General features: G+C 42.4%; 1 protein-coding gene across 2 annotated transcripts in view; it reads right to left on the bottom strand.

Moving 5' to 3' along the window:
• The window catches only part of ACTR2 (actin related protein 2), an 848,078-nt gene that overhangs the window by 632,765 nt on the left and 194,219 nt on the right, over window positions 1-21,094 (bottom strand). The window contains exon 3 of one of the 2 annotated variants that reach the window (XM_044055728.1): window positions 12,077-12,091. The exons of the other annotated variant lie outside the window; for it this stretch is intronic. Coding sequence (XP_043911663.1) covers window positions 12,077-12,091 — 15 coding nt within the window. The remainder of the gene's footprint in view (window positions 1-12,076; window positions 12,092-21,094) is intronic. 2 annotated transcript variants of the gene reach the window in all.

Genomic DNA, 21,094 nt, shown 5'->3' with positions numbered 1-21,094 from the left:
AATTTTGCTCTGATGGAACAAAGGATGCCTGTAGAGAGAGACTGTGTTGTGAAGCTACATCACATGGCTAAAGCGACAGGTCTGCAAAAAGGGTTCAACCTGGTTCCTCCCTTGCTTGTTGCAGCACCACATGACTGTGGTATTGTCTGAAACCACTTGAATAGGTCCTGGGGAAGAAAGATGGTTCAAAAAGTTGAGTGCCCTGATTGTGCAAGCATTTCCTATATATTTGTGCTTACATCTGTCCTAAAGTGTCCCACACCCTACACTTTTATCCTTCTTTAAACTGGTCTCCAAAGTCTGAAGCATCTGTGGTGACTCACTAGTTTGGAGCAGGAAAGAAGAGGAAATCCAGATTCAAGGATATCATGCGTCTCCACCAAAAGACCTCTTTTCTGACAAACCCCAGCAATGGGATTTGAAAAGATAAAGGATGTTGATGGTGGAACCAAAGAGATTTCAAATACCACTGTATCTTTCTCACGTGGAGTCTAGCCAGGGATTATCATGAGAATCATACATGCCATGAGACCCAAAATCCTATGGTATTCCCTTGCAGTCAACAAAGTCAAAGTGGAAAACTTTAAAAATGGATCTAGAGAAAAACTCTTTGAATTGATGTTTCTAGTTGACCGAGAACAAAATCCTGCGTGAGGCAGTCAAGAAAAGATTTTGAATGTTTTCTTGGAATCCCAGCTTGTGTAAGAGATCTCTCACCCAAGAGAATCTAGACCCTTTGAAAAACACTCTGCAAAGGTAAGCAAACCTATATATAGAAAAAAGCAGATACCATTTAGCCTGCAGTTGTAACTGGGGCTAGACACTTTGTAAACACTCTTGGTGCAGTGGAAAGTCCAAAGGTTAAGACAGAGAACTAATATGATCCAGACACATAAAACCTTAAGAAACATGGATGAATACTCATGTGAGCAACAGGTGTGTGTGTGTGTGTGGGGGGGGGGGGGTCTGATCTGAGGGAAAAGGAATGACCCCCTGAAAGGAGGATTTCCTGTCACTGCCCCGATGAATGATTTTCAGAACTCATTTGTTTAAAACAAATCTGATGCCAGAGAAAAATGGAGTTTCAGACTTTCTGGAAGAAAAAAGGTGAGAGGGGTTCACAAGGTCTCCTAAATCGTCATTCAGATCTGCCAGAATTGTTCATGGTTTTGGGAGGTTCGAGACTTCTCTTTGGAAAAGCCTTGCCATTTCTGCTTACATGTCTATCTGAATTTGTTGACATTGTTAAATCAGTTTTTTTGCTAAGGATAAGGAAATAGAAATTCCTTTGACAACTTGGAAAAGAGAAGGGGTGAAAAACCTTTGAGATTTCTTGGATAAGCTTACCTTTTTCATTACACTTTTTATCACCTCTGCAGCAGAGGGCCCAAACACTAAAAGCGGTGAGTAGTGACCCATGCAATAGAAGAAACTAAGTTACTGAAAGCAGATTTTTCCTAACAAGAAGAAATTGCAGATATAGCACTTCTCATACTTTGTCAGAACAAACATATGAGCCTGACAATTCAAAATTCTGAAAATCAATATATATAATATACCTACCCCCCATATAGAATACACCTTACCCCCCACACCTACAAATAATCTTCCCATCCTTATCAGAAAGAGAAGTACTGAATCAGATAAGTGCACGACAGCACTGGGATCAACTAAAGTTGTAGCTGCCAGTTCAGGTTTGAGAATAGTGCATACAATTTAACAGACTGAGAAATTTAATACATCCTGCCTGTTTAGGGGCAGCTGGCTGACTGACAGGAAAGTTGAAGGCAATAACAAATATCTTCTAAAGCTGACAGAAAGGAAGAATTGGTATGGGTTCTTTAAATCGTTCTGTAACAACTCATTTTCTGAGGGACTGAGAAACCTCAGTGTTCTCCTACTGAAAACACTGCCACATTATTGCAATAGTCTCAGAGAAGGAAATGCCCACAGGGAGAATCAGACACTGGAGCTCTTCTCTGTCTGTATTACAAATCTGAGGAAAAAACCTATATCCATACCTACAACTACCTATTCAGATTCAGAATCTTCAATCTCTTTTGAAAAAGAGAAATCCTTCCTTTTTCCAGAAACTACTTTACAGGAAGGAGCAACAGCCTGATTTAAATCCTGACCCAGACCCAGCAATCTACTCCTATCCAAACAAATGTGAGGAGATGTAGATATATACTTGGTTTTCTGTTTCTTTTTAACAGTAAAAGTGGGGGCAGCTGTCTTACTAATGGCAGCAGTTGCTTTCCCACAGATGGATACAGCATTCTGATACAGCAGGGAAACCCTCCCTATACCTTCTCGCAGGAGCCAGACAAGTGTGGCTCTCACTTGGCCACTGAAGAAACCCCAAACAGCCATAGAGGATGTGGCTAACCCGTGGTCCATAGTGGCTGTAGGTGCTACACCAGAGATATCTGGGGTAAAAGACAAGTGGTTTGACATACAACAACTGGTCACAGCAGAGTCACCCACTTGCAGCTGAGGCAAACTGCTAGCCTGCTGTGGTGACAAAGGCTGTCTGCTTTAACTTTTTTTTTTTGATGGTTGGAAGAAGGACCAACAGTGGGACCAGTAGTCTGTTCCATGATCAAGCAGAAAATGGAGTCTGTTTCCCTGGGAAGGCCAGCACCAATTACCAGTAAAACTACCGGGTTCCTATCAGATGACCCAAGATGCATTCTTTCGAATTTGAAAAGAGGAAAAGGCAAAATGACAAAGTGGCATATAAGCAAATTCTTTCCCTGGGAAAGAAATCGCTTGGCCGCGTCCGTTACTTTGCCGTTTTCGTCACTGTAGTGCGATCTTGGAGTTAGTATATTTTAGTAGGGGGGTGTGGGGGCAAAGCCTTCCACTTTATGTTTTAAGTGGTTTTTTTTTTGGAACAGTGATTTTTTTTCCCTTGGAAAAAAAATCACTGTTCTAAGCATTTGGGTTTTTAAGCTTTGGCTTACATGGGGTCAATAAATCATCTTTCGCTTTTCTAAGCGTTCTATGATTTAATATAAACCCAAATTACCAGTCCACAAAAGTTACTCTTTTTAATTTTACCCAAAACACACAGCAAAAAGCACTTTATTTTTCCTTTGTGGGATTGACGTTGTGTTGTAAACAACTTCTCCACAGAACATAAGTTTTCAGTTAGTTTACACTACTTTTAAATGAACAGAAAAAACAAATGTTTCTTTTAAAAGTACATTACAGTTTCAAGACAGTCTATAAAAAACATATTTCTAGCTTTAGAATAATTTTCCTGAAGAGGAAAGTAATAAAACAATCAATAAAATTAAGAACTGGAAGTCCCCCCCCCCAGATAGGAACTTATCTACCAAACAAAGGGAAGCACAAGCCAACCACTGATCCACAAAAGCCTCAAAGGAGCATACTTATTTGGCAGCAGTAAAGCCTGAAGGGCTTCGCAACCAAACTTGTCTTCGTCAGCTCAGCTTGTGCTGACTGACAGTTTGGGTGTGTGTGAAAAGTGTCTGGAAGCTTTGGAAGCTAGCCAGCTGTTATATCTTTGGCAGGATATAACCCATATAGCTAAGGCTACTGCAGCAGTGATCACAATGATGATCACAATGATGAACATCTTAAAATTACGTCATGTAGCCTTATTAATGCTTTGCAAACAATTGGGAAATAGTGGAGGCATGGACAGACAGTATTGCCCTGGGCTCAAGAATCACTGCAGATGGTAACCAGGAAATTAAAAGACACTTGTTGGGAGGAAAGCTAAGGTAAAACTTGGATAAAATATTAAACAGTTGAGTCACTGCAATGTCGACAAAGGTTTCTACGGTCAAACCTGTGGTTCTTTCAGTAAGATATGGCTGAGACAGCGGACTACAAGTTTCAAAGTATTATTTTAAGGGTGTGCACACTTATGAAACCAACTTGTAGAACATTTTTTGTTTTTTATATTTTTGTCCCCCAACAGATTTGTTTGTTTTTCAATTGAATTGTACAGGTTATAGGTTGCATTAAAGGTGGGAAAAGTTTTGAAATGATTCTGTGGTCTCATTTTTAATACCACAAAACCCTGGCATTTTAACAGAGGAGTGTACACTTTTTATATCCACTGTATGGGGTCATTGCCACAAAACCAGGTATCTTCAGACAAAATGTTGCTGAGATTGAACAAGTTGCAATACTGGCAAATGGATGGAAGGAATTGTGTCTGGAGGGAGAACATTCCAGTAAAGAATGTTTATCATGATTACAATGAACAATTGAGTCAGAGATAGCCTAGTATGAACCTATGAACCTATCTGCCCTAGGGCATTTATAAGCCTAGCCAGAGTGTGTTTGGCTTTTGCCACCCATTTTAAATGAATTTTGCTATGCCCTTTTTCGAGGTTAGTATACTGTGCCTCTGTCGAACAGTGACACAGAATAGATACCTGGGGTAAACCTACGATCTCCCATCCACTCATCAAGATTCCTCTTGAAGAGAGTCAATGAGGGACTCTGCCTAACCTGGACTGGGATTTTATTCCAGAGTGAAGGGAGCCTCTGAGTTATGAATCTGTCCCTCCAGCATGTCCTATTTATTTCAGTGCTGAGGTTCAAGTCTCTTGAGTGCGTAGCTCGATGGGATTTGGATTTTCTGAGGTGCAGCATGTCCATTAATTCCGGGTTGGACATGGCTTTATACGTCCAGCAAAGATCGCCTCTGAGCAGGCGGTATACCACTGAGTAGAGCTGGAGTTTCTTTAACCGGGCAGCATATGGCATCTGTTTGAGCCCTTTGATCCTCTTGGTGAAGTACTTCTGGGGGTCTTTCCAGTTGCTGCAGGTGTCTGGTAAGGTACATCCCAAAAGGGGCATTGTACTCAATTATGGGCCTGATGAGGGATGAGTAAAGAGACACTATGACCTCCCCTGATCTAGATGTGAATCCCTTCATGATTAGGTGGGCTATATAAAATGTTTTTCTAACCACTTTGGCCACGTGGTTTTCAAATGAGAGATTGCTAACAACTTGGGTCCCCAGGTCCCTAATTACTTCTTCCGTACTTAACGGATTACCACCTATGTGGTAATTTGTGGGCACTTTGTTTTTGCAAAAGGGGATGACTATACACTTTTTGGAGTTTAGCTTGAGGCCATGGCTTTGGCACCAGTTGTCTGTTTCTATGAGGCCCTTTTGTAGGATGCTTGTGTCGGCTGGAGAGTCTATTATGGCGCCTAGTTTGCAGTCATCTGCGAACTTGGTCAGCCACAGTCCTTCCGTGTTGGCCTGTACCTCCAAGAAATATATACTGAACAAGAGAGGTCCCAGGACTGAGCCTTGTGGGACGCCACTTGTAACTGGTTTGGAGTCTGACATGGCTCCAGCAATTCTAACCATGTGGGTTCTGTCCTTGAGCCATTTTGCAACCCATCTAGTGACATAGGAGTTTATATTTAAGCTGGTGAGCTTATCTATAATGCCCAAATGGGGTATTGTATCGAAGGCTTTTGCGAGGTCCAGGTAGGCTGTGTGGACCACCTTCCCCTCGTCAATGGCCTTGGTGACTGTTTCAAAGAAATCGACCAGGTTTAAGAGGCAGGATCTGCCCTTAATAAAGCCGAACTGGGTAGGATCCAGTGTCTGTAGGTCCCCAATATCTTTATTTATGAGGTCCATGATGATCCTTTCCATAGCTTTGCAGACCAAGCTAGTCAGGCTTATGGGGCGATAGTTTCCAGGATCCGTTGAGGCACCAACTTTGTGGAGAGGGACCACTGTTGCTGTATGCCACTCTTTGGGTACATATCCTGTAGTAAGGCCGAGATTGAACAGTAGTTTTATGTTTGGGTTTAGCTCTTCTTGGAGTTCATGTAGGACGCAGCCCGGGACACTGTATGGTCCCATTGACGCTGTCTGTATTTTTTGCTTTGGAGAGGGCGGCTCTTACCTGAGCATCGGAGATGTCAGGGGGGCAGCACTCTGCTGGGATAGATATTTGCCCTTTTGGTGGGGGGGGGGTTTGCACTGAACCTGTCAGCTAGGATGTTGGCAATGTCTGTGGGTTTGGTGTATTTTTGGTCATTTTGGACCAATTCTGAGCATATCTGGGAATTCCCACCCAGGTTCCTAACATAACTAAAGAAAGCCTTGTGATTATCCTTAGTGTCCTGTGCAATTTTTCTCTCAAAGCTGGCCTTAGACGATTTTATGAGTGCCTGTAGTTTTTTGCTAATACTGATCAGAGATGCCTTCCCTTTTTGGGATTTTGCTCTATCATGTAGTAGCTTCCTCCTTCTATTGTATAGTTAGTTTATGGCTGGGGTCCACCAGACAGGACGCCTGCCTTTGGAGGACTGGGTCTTGGTTTTATTTGGGATTGCATGATCCATGCATTCCTGAAGGTGTTCATAGAATGCGTTTATAAAGGATTCTGTGGTCTGGGCCGTATTTTCCACAGGCCCGGGGGCTTTGAAGGATTCCACCTCGGTTTTGAGGAGTGTGAAATTTTCTTTAGAGAAGTTTTTCACTGTGGTTTTCAGAGCAGGGGTGGGGTTGGGATGTGAATATCCAGTGAGATTAGTTTATGGTCTGATCTTACCAGTGAGGGATACACTTCTGGTCTGGAGCATAGAGCCCCCATGTTGGTGATGATCAGGTCCAGTATGTTTTCCCCTCTTGTGGGAGAGTGGTAACAACTTGTTCCATAGCATTTGAGTTTATAAATTCTAGGAACCTTTGGGCTAGGGTGTTGGAGCTAGAGTAATGCTCCCAGTCTATGTTTGGGTAGTTGAAGTCGCCCAATATAATGGTGTTTGGAGAGACCTTCATATTCTCCAGTGTTTTCAGGAAGGCCGAGTGGGGTTCCTGGGTTTGGGAGGGTGGTCTGTAGCAGGCTATAAACTGGAAGGCAGTTTTACCCACTGTTAGTTGCACATGGATAGTCTCTGATGCTTCATGCTGTGCCACCAACCTGGAGGTGTGGGTATCTTTGACTAATATTGATACTCCCCCTCCTTTTGTGGTTCGGTCCAGGTTTTGGGGCAGAAAAGCATGGTATGAGGTATAACCTGGTAGTGCTGGGGTGCTCTCAGGAGCCTTGAACCAGGTTTCTGTTACTGCACAGATATCGATGTTCTCCATGCTAAGGAGGGTTTCGAGTGCGTTCATCTTGAGGTTTAGACTTCTGGCGTTGAGTAGCATTACTCTTAGTTTCTTATCCCTTGTGATACCTATGGAGGTGGGTTTGTCTTTTGAGCCTTACCTAAAAAAGGCACTATGGGGGTGGCAAGAGTCTTTGCCAATATCTGAAAGCCCAGGGGTGACAGGTGCAAGTCATCCCTAGCAAAGCATCGCGGCTTGTCGAGCATGTCATCCCAGGCTGACAGGCATTGGATCCCCTTTGAATGACACCAATACTTAAGCCAATTGTTGAAATTGATCATCTTGTCTTCATATTGTGGCATCATTCTTGGTGAGGGTAAGATGCTACTCAAGGTCAAGGTCATACCGGCCTGGGCTACATGCTCAGAGAGCTCCTCTATGTCTCTTTTCATGTAGTTCAGGGAGGTACGTCTCAGGTCATTCACACCAGCATGGACAATGACTGAGTCATATTTGTACTTGCCTTGGAGTGACCTGAGTGCTTGTGTTATGTGGCAGATCCTAGCGCTCGACAGGCAGCTCACAGTGACCTTCTCCTTGTTCAGCCTGGTGAGTGGGACGTCAGTGTGCCCGACGATAGAGTCACCTATTACAAGTGTATCAGGTGTGTTGTTTAGCCTTAAGGGCTGTGACTGTTCGGCACACTGGCTTTGTGAGCTATGTGTTGCATATGTTTTGTTTTGGGGTAGCAGTTGCTTGGGTGTCTGCTTTGGAGGTCTCTGCTGCTTAGGCAAATTTTTATTTAGAGCCTCCGAGTATGTTTTTGTGTGTTTATGTGTTTGGTTTGCTGTCATGGTAGGTCTATGTGAGACTGGAATTGTAGTGAGTGTGGTTTCCTTCTCCTCCCGACTGGTTATGCCAGTACTGAGTTGAGAGAGATTAGCCTCCAGTTTGGCTATATGGATGCATCTCTCACATGTGTTGGAATTTGTTGGGAGGAGGAGAGGGCTGTCTGTGTACATGAGGCAGTTGTAACATTGCCTCAAGATTCCCAGATTCACCAGCTGGACCGGAGAGGAGATTGACAACTGACCTTTGGACATGCTAGAATAGTATTGGGAATTCCTTTATAATTGAAAAAAAGGGCCAATGGGGAACAAGGTACTCAAGGGGAGTTTGTGAGGCTGTAGTGCTTTTAATTTTTTAGTGCTGACTTATATACTTGCTTTAGTGAGCAAGTGCCAAGCTTTAGAGTAGGAATAGGGTGTTTATTATGAGAACTAGATCAGTTCTAAGGGAAAAAGTGAAGAGCAGACTTTGTGGAGCAGAGAATGGTTTAAACCCAATTAAGCGGAGCTGCCCGATGTGCTATGCGCAAAATTGCGCAAAGCCACGCCAAAGCGGGTTTTATACAGGGGGACTTGAAAGAGCTAGAAATTGGCCCAAAACGGCCAATAGACTATCAGATTCTTGTGCTGGGAACACTCCTCCAGGGATAGATAGGCTGCTCTAAGCTCCCCACTGCCACTGGTGAACAAAGAAGCCTCCATTTATCCAAGATAGGAAATGGGCAACACAGGAACTTTCCAAAAGTCCAGAATACAGCAAAGCCTGTATTTGGACTAATCTAGGTCAGGAAAGACGGGAAACAAGGATAATTTTTTTTCTTTTTTGCAACAAACAGCAGGAAAATGCAATAAATATGTAACACAGGCTAGCGCACTTGAGTGTGTAGCTTCAACAGGTAAATGCAACAAACAGGACAAACTTTAAAAGTGCAGGTGCAAAAACAACTTAAAACAGTTTAAAACCGTTCAAGAAGCAGAAATACTTGCAGTTTAGCTAGATCGGACAATCGCCCAGGTAGTAGCAGGAAAAAAAAACACTTTTATCAGGTTAGCAGTCACTCTTTTAGCCTCTCTGCTGCTAGCACCACGCTGCAGGACCACGAGGAGCTTGGCTGAGTAGTAATAAGCGCAAAAACCACGCCAAAGAGGGTTTTATACAGGGGGACTTGAAAGAGCTAGAAATTGGCCCAAAACGGCCAATAGACTACCAGATTCTTGTGCTGGGAACACTCCTCCAGGGATAGATAGGCTGCTCTAAGCTCCCCACTGCCACTGGTGAACAAAGAAGCTTTTTACTTTGCAGTGTTTACAATAATGCCTATGTCATGGAATAACTGAAGAGACTTTGACCCCTTGCAGTCTCTGGTTTACAGCAGCAACAGATGAATGCACATTCGATGAAAACCCTCTGGGGGCATCAAACCGATAGTGAATGGCTCCTGCCAGAAGTGAAAAAACATCCTGGACTTCACTGTAATGTTTCTGCAGAGAAAGACATCTTAGAGGTCCAAAGAACACTATGACCATCCACAATTTTTCTTTTGGGGGCAATTTGTTTATGTCACTTAGCTCTATCATTGGCCAAGTTGTTCATTTCCTTCCCTATAAGAAATACCCATATACTCCCTGATGTGATAGAATCTCATAGGTGGACATTTAATTTTTTTGAATGAGATTAAAGACTTCTTTCTTTTCCACACTCCTGATACAACTTTTCCATTGCCCAGCATCCCACCCTATGTGCATAGGCTGTGAAAGGAAATTGTACTGTCTTCTGATAATAGTGGTCTGAATCCACCTATTTTTACATGATGAGCAGTCAGAATGTCAGACTAAGGAAAAAGTAACCTCTAATTGCCTCCTGACTGGAAGAACTGGGCAGGGATTAGTCTGCGTTTCCCCAAGCAGGAGGGTAGGTTCTGCTGATCAGTTTTGTCATGTCTGTTTTCCATTTTGGAAGGGATCCCTAATGAAGTCTCTAGGCTCACTTTTCCAAGTTCCATGCTAATGGGAAAAAAATGACCAAAAATACTAAAGAAGAGCAAATAACGAACATTGCTCTTCTCATTTAAACTTATTTTTTGCAGGGGGGCAACCCCCCAACATACTCTAATATCACCACATCTCAAAGAAAAGGGAATTTTTCTGAGAATGGAAATCTCTGACTTGTTATATGCAAGTCCAGATTATCAGCCATTTGGTATCCACATCTTGGGGCTTTGTCCATGTGGGTCCTAAGATTTTAAACGGTTATCTTTTGGAAGTTATTATGAACATGTTGGTTCCTCTCATATCTCTGGTTTCTCTGTTAGTGTTAGCCACACCAGTACCACCACTGTCATGTACTCTCTTGCATCCTTGAAAAGGAACATTGTGGAGTGGCAAACTTCACACCAAAAGGTGTGAAGGTTTTCACTCCCTTTTCTACATCTTACAAAGTACCCTTAATCTTTAGTCTAAAAAGGAAACGCGCATCAAAAGCAGTGTTGAGGAATGAAATGAATGAATAAAATTATCAGCCCATCTGTTTCATCATCCTCCAACCTTTCAGGATGTCACTTTGCACATATTCTCCAGTATAGGTCACTGTAATTTCTTCTATACTTGATTAACAAAATCTTGCGAAATGTTGGACTAACAGACTCCTAATGACTAATTAAAAATGTTGGGGTTAGTACAGTGAAAGCACTATTCATCTTATCTGCCTATTTAAAAAAAATGGCTGCCCTCCATAAAATAAACAAAGCAGATATTTACTTGCCACCCCCCCCCCCAAAAAAAAGACATTTGGTTGCCAAACCAAATAATTCACAAAATAACTTGCTACATCACATGGAGCAAAATAAAAGAAACCAATAGCCAGTTATATGGTTCATAAGTGACCATTATCCTTTATAAAGTACATGTATGGTGCAAAACATGTTCTGTCAGGCCACATCCCTCAGAAAAAATACCAAATGACAGCCATTGTGTTATCACTCACTTCTGACAGCCCTGGTCTCCATTCTCTGCTGCAAGACTCCTTAATCCTCACTTTTCACAGCAAGGCAGTCATGTGAATTCTGTTTCCTTCTTTCACAGATAGGCTTAAAATGTGAATTGGGGATGACAGATAAGACTCATTTTTTTCAGCTCAGTAGTTAGTTATTCCTGGACTGACCTGCAAGAGTCAGCAACTGATGACGAATACCAAGCATAATGTATAGTTCTGTTCTCTGCAAGGCCACCACAATGTCGGCCAAGCCCTGGACATTTCCTTTCACTGGATGGATCTCCTCTCTTACAAAGAAAATTACTTTGTCTACAACTGTGGCTTAAAATACTCTGTGCCCTAGGGGGAAAATGCAAACATGCAGAGGAAATCATAATGTGGACAACATTTAGACTAAAGCACTTTTTGTCCTATCCCATTTGACATCAGAGTTGTATGCAAACAAACTTGCATGCGAATAAGCTGTGGTAGCTGCAAAGATAATAACCATGCATTTGCAGTAATGGTAATCCACTGAAAGACCATTCCTACATACTACCAGCTCACTAATCCTTCTCCAGTGTCTTCCAATCTCCACAGAGACAGGAAAGCAGGGCAACTCCCTAATATGGCCACCTTTTCCTCTCCTTTGAGAAAGTCAAGAAGATACTGCCTAGTCATTCCTCTCTATCCTTATGTCTGCTCCTCCAGTACCTTGACCACCAGACCAACATGGGTCACTCACTGTTAATAAGGTTTTATTCTTCTAAGCTGTGATGTCTATTGCTTTGAATAATTAAGCATGAATTTCTAATTACTAGTTAGCTGCACAAGACAGACTGTTCTTTTTCAAGTATTACTTGGGAGGTTTGAAATAAGCAAAATATCAAGATACAGAAAAAATGTACATATTCAAATATTTTTCAAAGTTGCAAATTTTGTTCAGTCAGGAGGACCAACATAAAACACACTACACAACAGCAAACACAGAGACACTTTAACATCTTTAGCAAAACTGAATAAATATGAAGTTAGCACAGGCCTTGTTTTAACAAAGGGAAGAAAGTCTTAAGCAAAGCGTATGTTATCAAATGACCAAACAAAAGGCTTAATTTAAGGAAATAAAAGTTATTTCATCAAGCAAGAAAGAGGAAAGCAACATACACACTTATGGATAACCTCACTTACCATCTTTTTGTTATTCTACTTCAACAGGTCAACACACAACGATGAAGAAAAAGAAGCAGATAAAGTCAGAAAATGGAAGTGAATTCATAACTACACAATGACATTATAATGCTGACATACATTTGCAGTAAAATTACTACTGTTCCAAACATGAGACATTTTTAACATTACATCCATAACCTACCTAAATATAAGGCTGACAGTAAAATAAAATACTGGAGAAAAAAATCCTAAATTGTTAATCCTGCTACTAAACAATTTTTGCATTTTCTAGACTGCATATATTAAATGTGAAACATCATGGTTGACAAGACATACTTATTTATCCAGTTTCCAAACACCCATTTGTGATCAGCATTCTATCCATTTCAGTTAAGAGTGATAGTGCTCACTGGCTACATTGCTGGCTAACAGTGAGTTGCTTCTCACCCAAAACATCAATTAACTAATATCAGAGGAGGAGCCAGATAAGAAGATAAATAAAAATGTCCTGCAATATTTCAGCAAACTTACCAACAACTACTGATCTCCATCATTAAAATGACTACTACACAAAACATTGCATAGTTTCATATTAAACAGTAGCTTCAGCTGTGAATTCTCTGAACCATATTTAAAAAGAGTACAGAGGACTAAGAGCAATTAAGCAGCAAGGGTAAGAAATACTCAAGACAAATTACAAGGACAGAGACAAAAAAATTAAGAAACTGCAGCACAATCAGTAATCTGCAAAAAGCAAAAACAGATTTTCAAGCTTTAGCTGTGTTTACAAAATTAGTAAAATATTACTGGTTATCTTTCAAGTCATCCTCTATGCATGCAACAAGTTAGCAACTCTACCTCTGCTTAGTTTTCCTACATGAACTTGCCCACTTTTCAGGAAGGGCGAGGAAACCTAAAACTCCTAGTCACAGGGAAAGAGCAATATCAGCAGAAACACATCAAAAAGATTGTGACTACAGTAAATTCTTATTAAATTACAGTATCAAGTTTTTTTCAGAAGCAAGACTTGACAATTAAGTAACAGAAATTAAATAAAATTGCCTGCGGGCTAAAAACCACTCTAAAAGATCACTAATCTAGCTAGATACTGGAAGTAGGACTGATATTATTTAATTCCTGACAAACAAGGTCCATCTAATCCAATAATTCCATTGATGGATCAGCTTTCTACCCTGTCAAAGCCATCAAAGCTTCAGAGCACCTTCCACAGGAGTGAACTGTTATGCAACTTGAGCTAAGACAGGTTTGGGAGCCAAGCATTTCACAGCTTTCATGCCAACGGAGAGGTAGGCTGAGCCCGAAAAGGACATAGATAGGAGTAAAAATACATTAATGTTCATACCATGACATAATACACCAGAAGTAAAGGGGAAGGAATGAAATGAGGGAGGGAGTGGCTACTACAACAGTGATCATTCAAACATCTGCTGTTATGGTAAATTTAATTAGACAGCTATACTATGTTCACCCTAAGCTATGTAGGTAGATCATCACTGACAGACTTATATAAAGTAAAACTGGTTTTCCCTCCTAGAAATGGCATTTATGTGATTTGGTAAAAAGTACAGTTTTGTACCTACCATAAATGTAGATATTCGACTGCTCATACAGCTGCAGTCATCACACTTGGGTTATCCTGCCGTCAGGTGGGTCCTCGGTCAGCCGAATTCCAAAGTCTAGGTCCGGCGTCGGTTGTTGTCGCTTCTTCCCTGACGTCAGTGCGACAGGGGTATAAAAGAGGCAGCCGACGCCATTTTCTTCAGTTTTTCTTGCCCCAGATGTCAGGTGCCCCCAGAAAGGAAGGCAAAACATTATATTATGCAAACATACAAAGTAGATACATCAAAACAGTAGTTGCAAGCAAATACACCATAAAGGAATACCCCAAATAGGTTGTATGTTAAAGGTGTTTGTCATAAACCCTGTCCCAAGAGGGGATGGAGGGAGGGTAAACTGGACTGCAGCTGTAGGAGCACTCGAACATCTACATTTATGGTAGGTACAAAACTGTACTATGTTCATCGTGCATACAGCTGCAGTCATCATACTTGGGTAGAATCCCAAAGCTAAGTAAGGGTGGCAGGTACTAAGCGGAATTAGGAGGGGCTAGAATGCCCTGCAGGACTGCTGTGGCAAAGCCCGCTCTAGATTTTGAGTATAGTGGAAGGTGGTAGTGCTTGGAGAAAGTGTGCACTGAACTCCAAGTAGCTGCTTCCAAAATGTCCTTGGTAGGGACCCCCCTGAGGAAAGCTGCAGAGGTAGCTGTAGCCCTGGTGGAGTGGGATCTGATGTATACAGGCACTGATTTTCCATGAAATGAATAACAAAAGCGTATGCAGTGGGCTATCCATTTTGAAATAGTCTGTTTGGAAATAGCCTTTCCTTGAGCACCTGTAGCATAGGACACAAAGAGCTGCTCAGATTTCCTGAATGACTTTGTTCTGTCCAAGTAATAACGAAGTTGCCTGTGAATGTCCAAGGAATGTATTAGCCTCTCTCCTTTGTTCTATGGATTTGGATAAAAGGTAGGTAAATGAATAGTCTGATTCAGAGCTACACTGGATACTACCTTTGGCATGAAGGTAGGGTTGGGTTCGTAAGGAAACCCTGTCCTGATGGAAAATGATTAATGGTTGCACAGCCATGAGGGCCTGTAGCTCCAAAACCCTGCATGCTGAGGTAATAGCCAGAAGGAAGGCTGTTTTCCACGACAAGTATTGTAGCTCTGTTGAAGAAGCCGGCTCAAAAGGAGGCAGGGTCAGCTTTTCCAATACGAAGTTGAGGTCCCAAGCTGGGGCTGGTGGTTTCCATGGGGGTTTTATATTTTTTGCCCCTCTGAGGAACTGCCTTAATAGATGATGCGAGAATAAAGGAGGATCTGTATTGTATTGTGCTTAAATGGCTGAAGAGTGGATCTTGATGGAGGAGAAGGAAAGGCCACTGTTTAACATCTCAGCTAGGTACTGTAAAATTTGAGGTATATTTATTACCCAAGGATTCTAGCCCTTTGCTTTATTCCAGGAACAAAATAGTTTCCATTTGGCGGAGTAGGTTTTTCTAGGAGAGGGTCTCCTGGCCTCCAAGATGACATCCTGCACCTCCTTGGAGAGGAGAGGAGAGTCTGTTGGGAAATTAAGGTATTCTCCATGCAGCTAAATTTAAGGTTTTGAGCTGGCTGTGAAGGGTTTTGTAGTTGTGCTGGGACAACAGAAGAGGAACTAGAGGTAGGATCCATGGTGGAGAGGGTGACAGGCTCTTTAGGAGGGGATACCAGTGCTGTCGTGGCCAGTCTGGAGCAATGAGAATCATTTGTGGCCTCTCTGCTCTGGTTTTTAATAGAACTTTGGTCAGTAGAGGTAGAGGCGGGAAGGCATAGACTGTCAATGTTGTCCAATTGAAAGAGAGTGCGTCCACTTTCCAGGCCTGTGGATGATAGGTCCTTGAACAGAATTTCTCCAACTGGTAATTTCTGTGGGTAGCAAATAGATCTAGGTCTGGCTATCCCCATGCCTGAGTTATCTTTGAGAAGACTTGAGGATGCAACTTCCATTCGTGTGGGTCTGTCATATTTCTGCTTCAGTTGTCTGCCAGTGTGTTTTCCTTCCCTGGCAGGAATTGTGCCTGTAGTTGAATTTGTAATTCCAGTGCTGTGTTCCACAGGGTCATAGCTTGCCTGCACAGGGGGGTATGAATGAGTCCCCCCCTGTTTATGTACCACATGACTGTGGTGTTGTCTGTCCTTATTAATAGCTGGCCTGGATGCAGTAGGTCTTTGAAGGTTATAAGAGCATTTTGCACGGCTAGCATCTCGTTTTGGTTGATGTGTAGGTGCTTCTCTTTTTGGGACCATTTTCCCTGAATTTACTGATCTGCCATGTGTGCTCCCCAGGCGTAGTCTGAGGCGTCTGTTGTGATGATTTGAGTTGCTTGAGGTAAACAGAAAGGGAGACCTGTTTTTCTTTGGCATGCTTGAGCCCACCACAAAATTCCTTTTGAAGGCATGGAATGAGTGGTATAATTGTTTCCAAGCTGTGGCTGTGTTGCGACCATAAGTTTTTTAGGTACCATTGTAGTTTCCTCATATGCAGCTTTGCACATGGTATTAGTAGGATGCAAGATGCCATGAACCCCAGAGCCTGCAGGACTTTCCTTGCAGTTAGTCTGGTTAAAGTTGCCATTTTGTTGAAGCATTGAGACAGTTGCCCTTATTTGTCTGGCGTGAGGTAGGCCATCTGGGTTGTTGTATTTAAGCTGGCACCCAGGAAAATTATCTGTTGAGAAGGTATTAGTTTTGATTTCTTTTTGTTCACTGTGTAACCCAGGTAGTTTAATAGTTTTATTACAAACGCCAGATGCTGCAATAGAATGTCCTTATTGTCCGCTTGGATCAGGCAGTCGTCCAGATATGGATAGATTTGTATTCCTTGTTGTCTCCAGAAGGCAATTACTGATGCCAGGCATTTCGTAAACACTCTGGGTGCAGTAGATAAGCCAAAGGGCAATGCAGAGAATTGGTAATGGGTTGAACCTGCAAGAAATCTGAGGCATCTTCTGCAATCTTTTCTGATAGGGACATGCAGGTATGCCTCCTTGAGGTCCAACGTTACCAGCCAAGACTCCTTGCCCAGCATGGGAAGAAGCTGCTGTAATGTGAGCATCTTGAATTTTGGTACCTCTAGATATGTGTTTAGAATAGATAGGTCTAAGATGGGTCTCCAATCTTTGTCCTTCCTTGGTAACAGAAATAGTCTTGAATAAAAACCTTGACCTTGTTCTTTTGCAGGTACCTCTTGAATTGCTTTCATATCCATGAGAGCAGAAATTTGTCTTTGTGCCTCTGCCCTTTGATTTTGTGGCAGGTTTGGCATGCCTCTCATTTTTGGAAGGGTGTGAAAGTGGAATCTGTAGCCTCTGTCTATAATAACCAGAATCCATTTGTCTTTTGTAACAATGTGCCAGTTTTTTGAAAATAAGGCCAGTTTTCCGCCCAACGGTGCTGCCATTATAGCTTTGTTTGGCAGGCATAGGGAGAAGTCATTGTGTCCGTTTCCTAAATGACTGTGGTCTATCTTCTCCACCTCTTGGGGTTGGTGCTTGCCACTGTCTAGCTCTTTAAGATCCTTGAAATTGTCCTCTACTCCTTGGGCGTCTGTATCTGCCCCTTTGGGGTCTGTCCGTGGCTGGAAAGGACCAATTTTTTGAAGGCCAGTTTCTGCTGAAGCATGGAGGTTGCACCTGCAAGAAATATTTAACTGTTTGCATAGATTTTGCTTTTTCCTCCATTTTCTTTAGTACCTCCTCAGCTTTAACACCAAACAATACATCTTTTTGAAGTGGTGCATCTAATAACTTTGCTTTGACATGATCTGGTAAGGTTTGCTCTTTGAGCCAAGCATGTCTACATATGACAGACCCCATGACAGCAGCTCTACATGAGGCCTCTAAAGCATCAAAACCACACTGCAAGGTATGTTTCCCCACTTGCTCTGCTCCATGCAACAAATCCTGCAACTCTTTCAAATCCGGTTGTTCCGTTTGTGTCATTTTGCTTTTCAGCTGAGATAACAAGAACTGTTGGTACTTTAACATATGAAATTGACAGTTTAATGCCCTCATGGTCAAAGTGGCTGATGTATACACCTTTTCCCCCCACCTTTCTAATGCTCTGGAATCTCTCTCTGAAGGTAAAGGGTTTTTAGCAGTAGAGGCCTTAATCCCCTTGGGACCCTGTGAAATTGTTTCTGGGTCAGCAGTATGGCTTTTATAAAGGAACTGGTGAGAATCAGGAACCCGGTAATACCAGTCTGGTTTAACCGGGGCTGGAGGTAAAGAATCTGGATTAAGGCTGGCTTCTGCGTACACATCATCCAAAATAACTAAAACAGGAGGGATAGCCAGGGGCCTATGCTGGGGGAGCAGTAGAAATTCCCTGAGCCTTTTCTTGGAATCTGAGTAATCTTGGCCTTCCCAGTGGAAGTGCTCTCTCAATGTATGCAGGGTTTCCCCAAAAGAGTAGTCCTCAGGGGGGGAGACCGAGGGAATAGACTCCTCAGCATCAGAGTCTTCAAAAGGGGAATAGGCGTAATCCTGGTCCTCAGAATGGTCTGAGGTAATAGAAGCCTGGTCTGAGGAAGGGTAGTCTTCCTCCAACCTGGGTCTTTTGTCTGAGGGGGGTTGAGAACCCCTGATGAGAGTTATCAAATCCTCAGCCATTTTAAGCATCTGTTTTTTAGGCATGGGGCCTTGAGAGGAGGTCTGAGGAGCCTGTTTTTTAGTTTCCATTGCAGCTTTAGATTTAGTGAAGGATTTAATAGAGAAGGTCGTAGGCCTGAAGACGCCTTCAGAAATGGCAGGCCTCGCTAAATTTTCGGTTTCCCTGCCAAGAGTGGTGTCGGTATCTGCAGTGGGAATGGAGACCGAGGAACCTGCAACCTTGGGTACTGAAGTCACCGGTAAAATAGTTTCATCGGTAGTCAGGGGCTGCGTAGGTGCCTCGCTGAGAACCGGAGGACCGGTAGTCGGCCTAAGCATGGTCTCAGTACTCGGTGCAGGCCTTGGATGTCGGTCCTTATCTTTGCGTCTTTTGCCTAAAACTGGCGTCGGTGTATCCGACGACATGATATAATTAAATTTTTTGCCAAAATAATGAAGGGCGAACTCCGCCCGGCGCTTAATAGTGCGCTTGTTAAACCTAGCGCAAAAACAGCAGGCCGAGACGTCGTGGTCTGGCCCTAAGCAAGGTATACAGAAAGAGTGAAAATCCTTATGCGGTATTTGCTTCTCACAAGAAATGCAATTACTAACTTTGTCTGACATCGGTCCGAGGCAAGAAAAGTTTCCCCAACGGGGTACTTAGCTTTAAAGAAGACTTCGGCTGAAATACTGTTCGTAAATCTCATGAGCTGGCCGACCGCACTTGCGAACTGCTTCTGCTTCGGGCACCGCGCGGCAAGAAAGACTGAAGAAAATGGCGTTGGCTGCCTCTTTTATACCCCTGCCGCACTGACGTCAGGGAAGAAGTGACGACAACCGACGCCGGACCTAGACTTTGGAATTCGGCCAACCGAGGACCCGCCTGACGGCAGGATAACCCAAGTGTGATGACTGCAGCTGTATGCACGATGAACATCTGCTTTCTTCACAGTAACAGCATGCATTAGTAAAACTGCTGTTTCTCATAGTGACAGTGTGACATTTTTAGGAATAGCATAAATATACAGCCTTCAAATGCAAGAACAAATAAGAATGTACTTGCATGACATTGTATTTCTAAATGATTAGCTTAACAAAATGTGCTTGTGTAAAACAAAACAAATATACCTCTGAATGTTTTGTAACAAACAGTATTAACAACAGAGGCTTATTGAAATATCCTAAACAGTTAAATGTACACAGATATTCAAGCTAGAGGGAAATAGCTAGCAGGAGAAAAAGTTACAATTATCCTATCAATGAAAGAACATTTTGGCATGATGAGAACTTTATTCTTATCTCGTCCAGAGAAATCGAGACAAAAAAGGCTTAAATACAGGAAAATAATGTTTTCATCAAGGACAACATTTTGAAACTAAGTGGTTGCAAAGGTAGACATTTTTGTAATCTTGAGTCAGCTGAGGAAGTGCAGTGTATCCGACAGTTATAGACTTAAACCAGACTCTTGATAAAATGTGGTCATTATTATATCAGTGCTATAAACAAGGCAGTAGTGGTGATGTTAAATGTAATACAGCATTGTTTGGTACAAATACAAGTGAGAAAGTGTGTGTGTGTAAATGCATTCATCATTTTGATCAGTATGTAAAACAGTATAAAACTCAAGTTAAATGCTTTGACTATGGAGACATTCTTGTTTTTAACATGTCATGAAACTGTGGTGCAAAAACTGTCACTAAAGACTATGTAGGACAAGTCAAAATTGTCAAATGAAGTCATAAGTCATTTTGTAATGCCAGTCTCCACCTTTACAGATAATTCTAGTCATTTTTAAATTATGCTAAAAGTTTACAGGTTGTAGAGACAGCTGAAATGTTTCAGACGTACTGCTTGCAGTGGAATGCTTTTATTTTTTACAATGTTAATAACTGAAAATTGGCTTTCATATACAGCTGGCAATGCATGGAGTGATTAACTGCAAAGATGTTTTCTGGTATTGAAAAATGCTACAAAAATCAGTGGCGGCTCATGCTTTCGGACTGCAGGACTGCAGCCCCCCAGCTGTGAACCACAATGGTACACAGTCCTAATCCTCCTAACCTGCACATAGAAAGTGAATCCGGACTGCTGCCTTATCAGTCCATATTCAGGAAGAAGGCATCAGAAAGTACAAATACGACTCTGTCACTTTCCATGATGGAGTGAATGACTTGAGACGTACCTCCCTGGACTACATGAAGAGAGACATGGAAGAGCTCTCAAATCATGTGGCCCAGGCAGGTATGACCCTAACCCAGAGTAGCATCCTGCCTTCACCCAGAATGATACCACAGTATAAGGACAAAATGATTGACTTCAACAATTGGCTAAGCTTCTGGTGTCATTCAAAGGGGATCCAGTATCTGTCTGCCTGGGAAGACATGATCGACAAACCACAATGCCTTCCCAGAGATGGTCTGCACCGGTCACCCCTGGGATTCAGGTTATTGGCTAAAGCTCTTGTCATCCCTATAGTGCCTTTTTAAGGCAAGGTTCAAAGGACAAAACCACCACCGCAACAGATACAAGCATGCAAAATCTGAAGGTAATGCTACTCAATGCTAGAAGTCTAAACATCAAAATGCACTCTCTCGAGGCACTCCTAAAAATGGAGAACATCGATATCTGTGCAGTAACTGAGACCTGGTTCAAGGCTCCAGAGAGCACCCCTGCAATACCAGGCTACAACTCTTACCACACTTTTCGGCCACAAAACCAAGACCAAAACACTAAAGGTGGAGGACTGTCCATATTTACCAAGGATATTCACACCTCCAGGCTAGTTGCCCAACACAATGCGTCTGAAATTCTCCAGGTGCAACT

This window comes from Protopterus annectens, chromosome 1.part2 (assembly GCF_019279795.1).
Source record: "Protopterus annectens isolate FY-2018-M chromosome 1.part2, PAN1.0, whole genome shotgun sequence".
In the NCBI taxonomy this organism is placed as follows: domain Eukaryota; kingdom Metazoa; phylum Chordata; order Ceratodontiformes; family Protopteridae; genus Protopterus; species Protopterus annectens.
The sequence above is the reverse complement of the archived record's forward strand: the minus strand, read 5'-3'. Positions and strand labels throughout refer to the sequence as shown.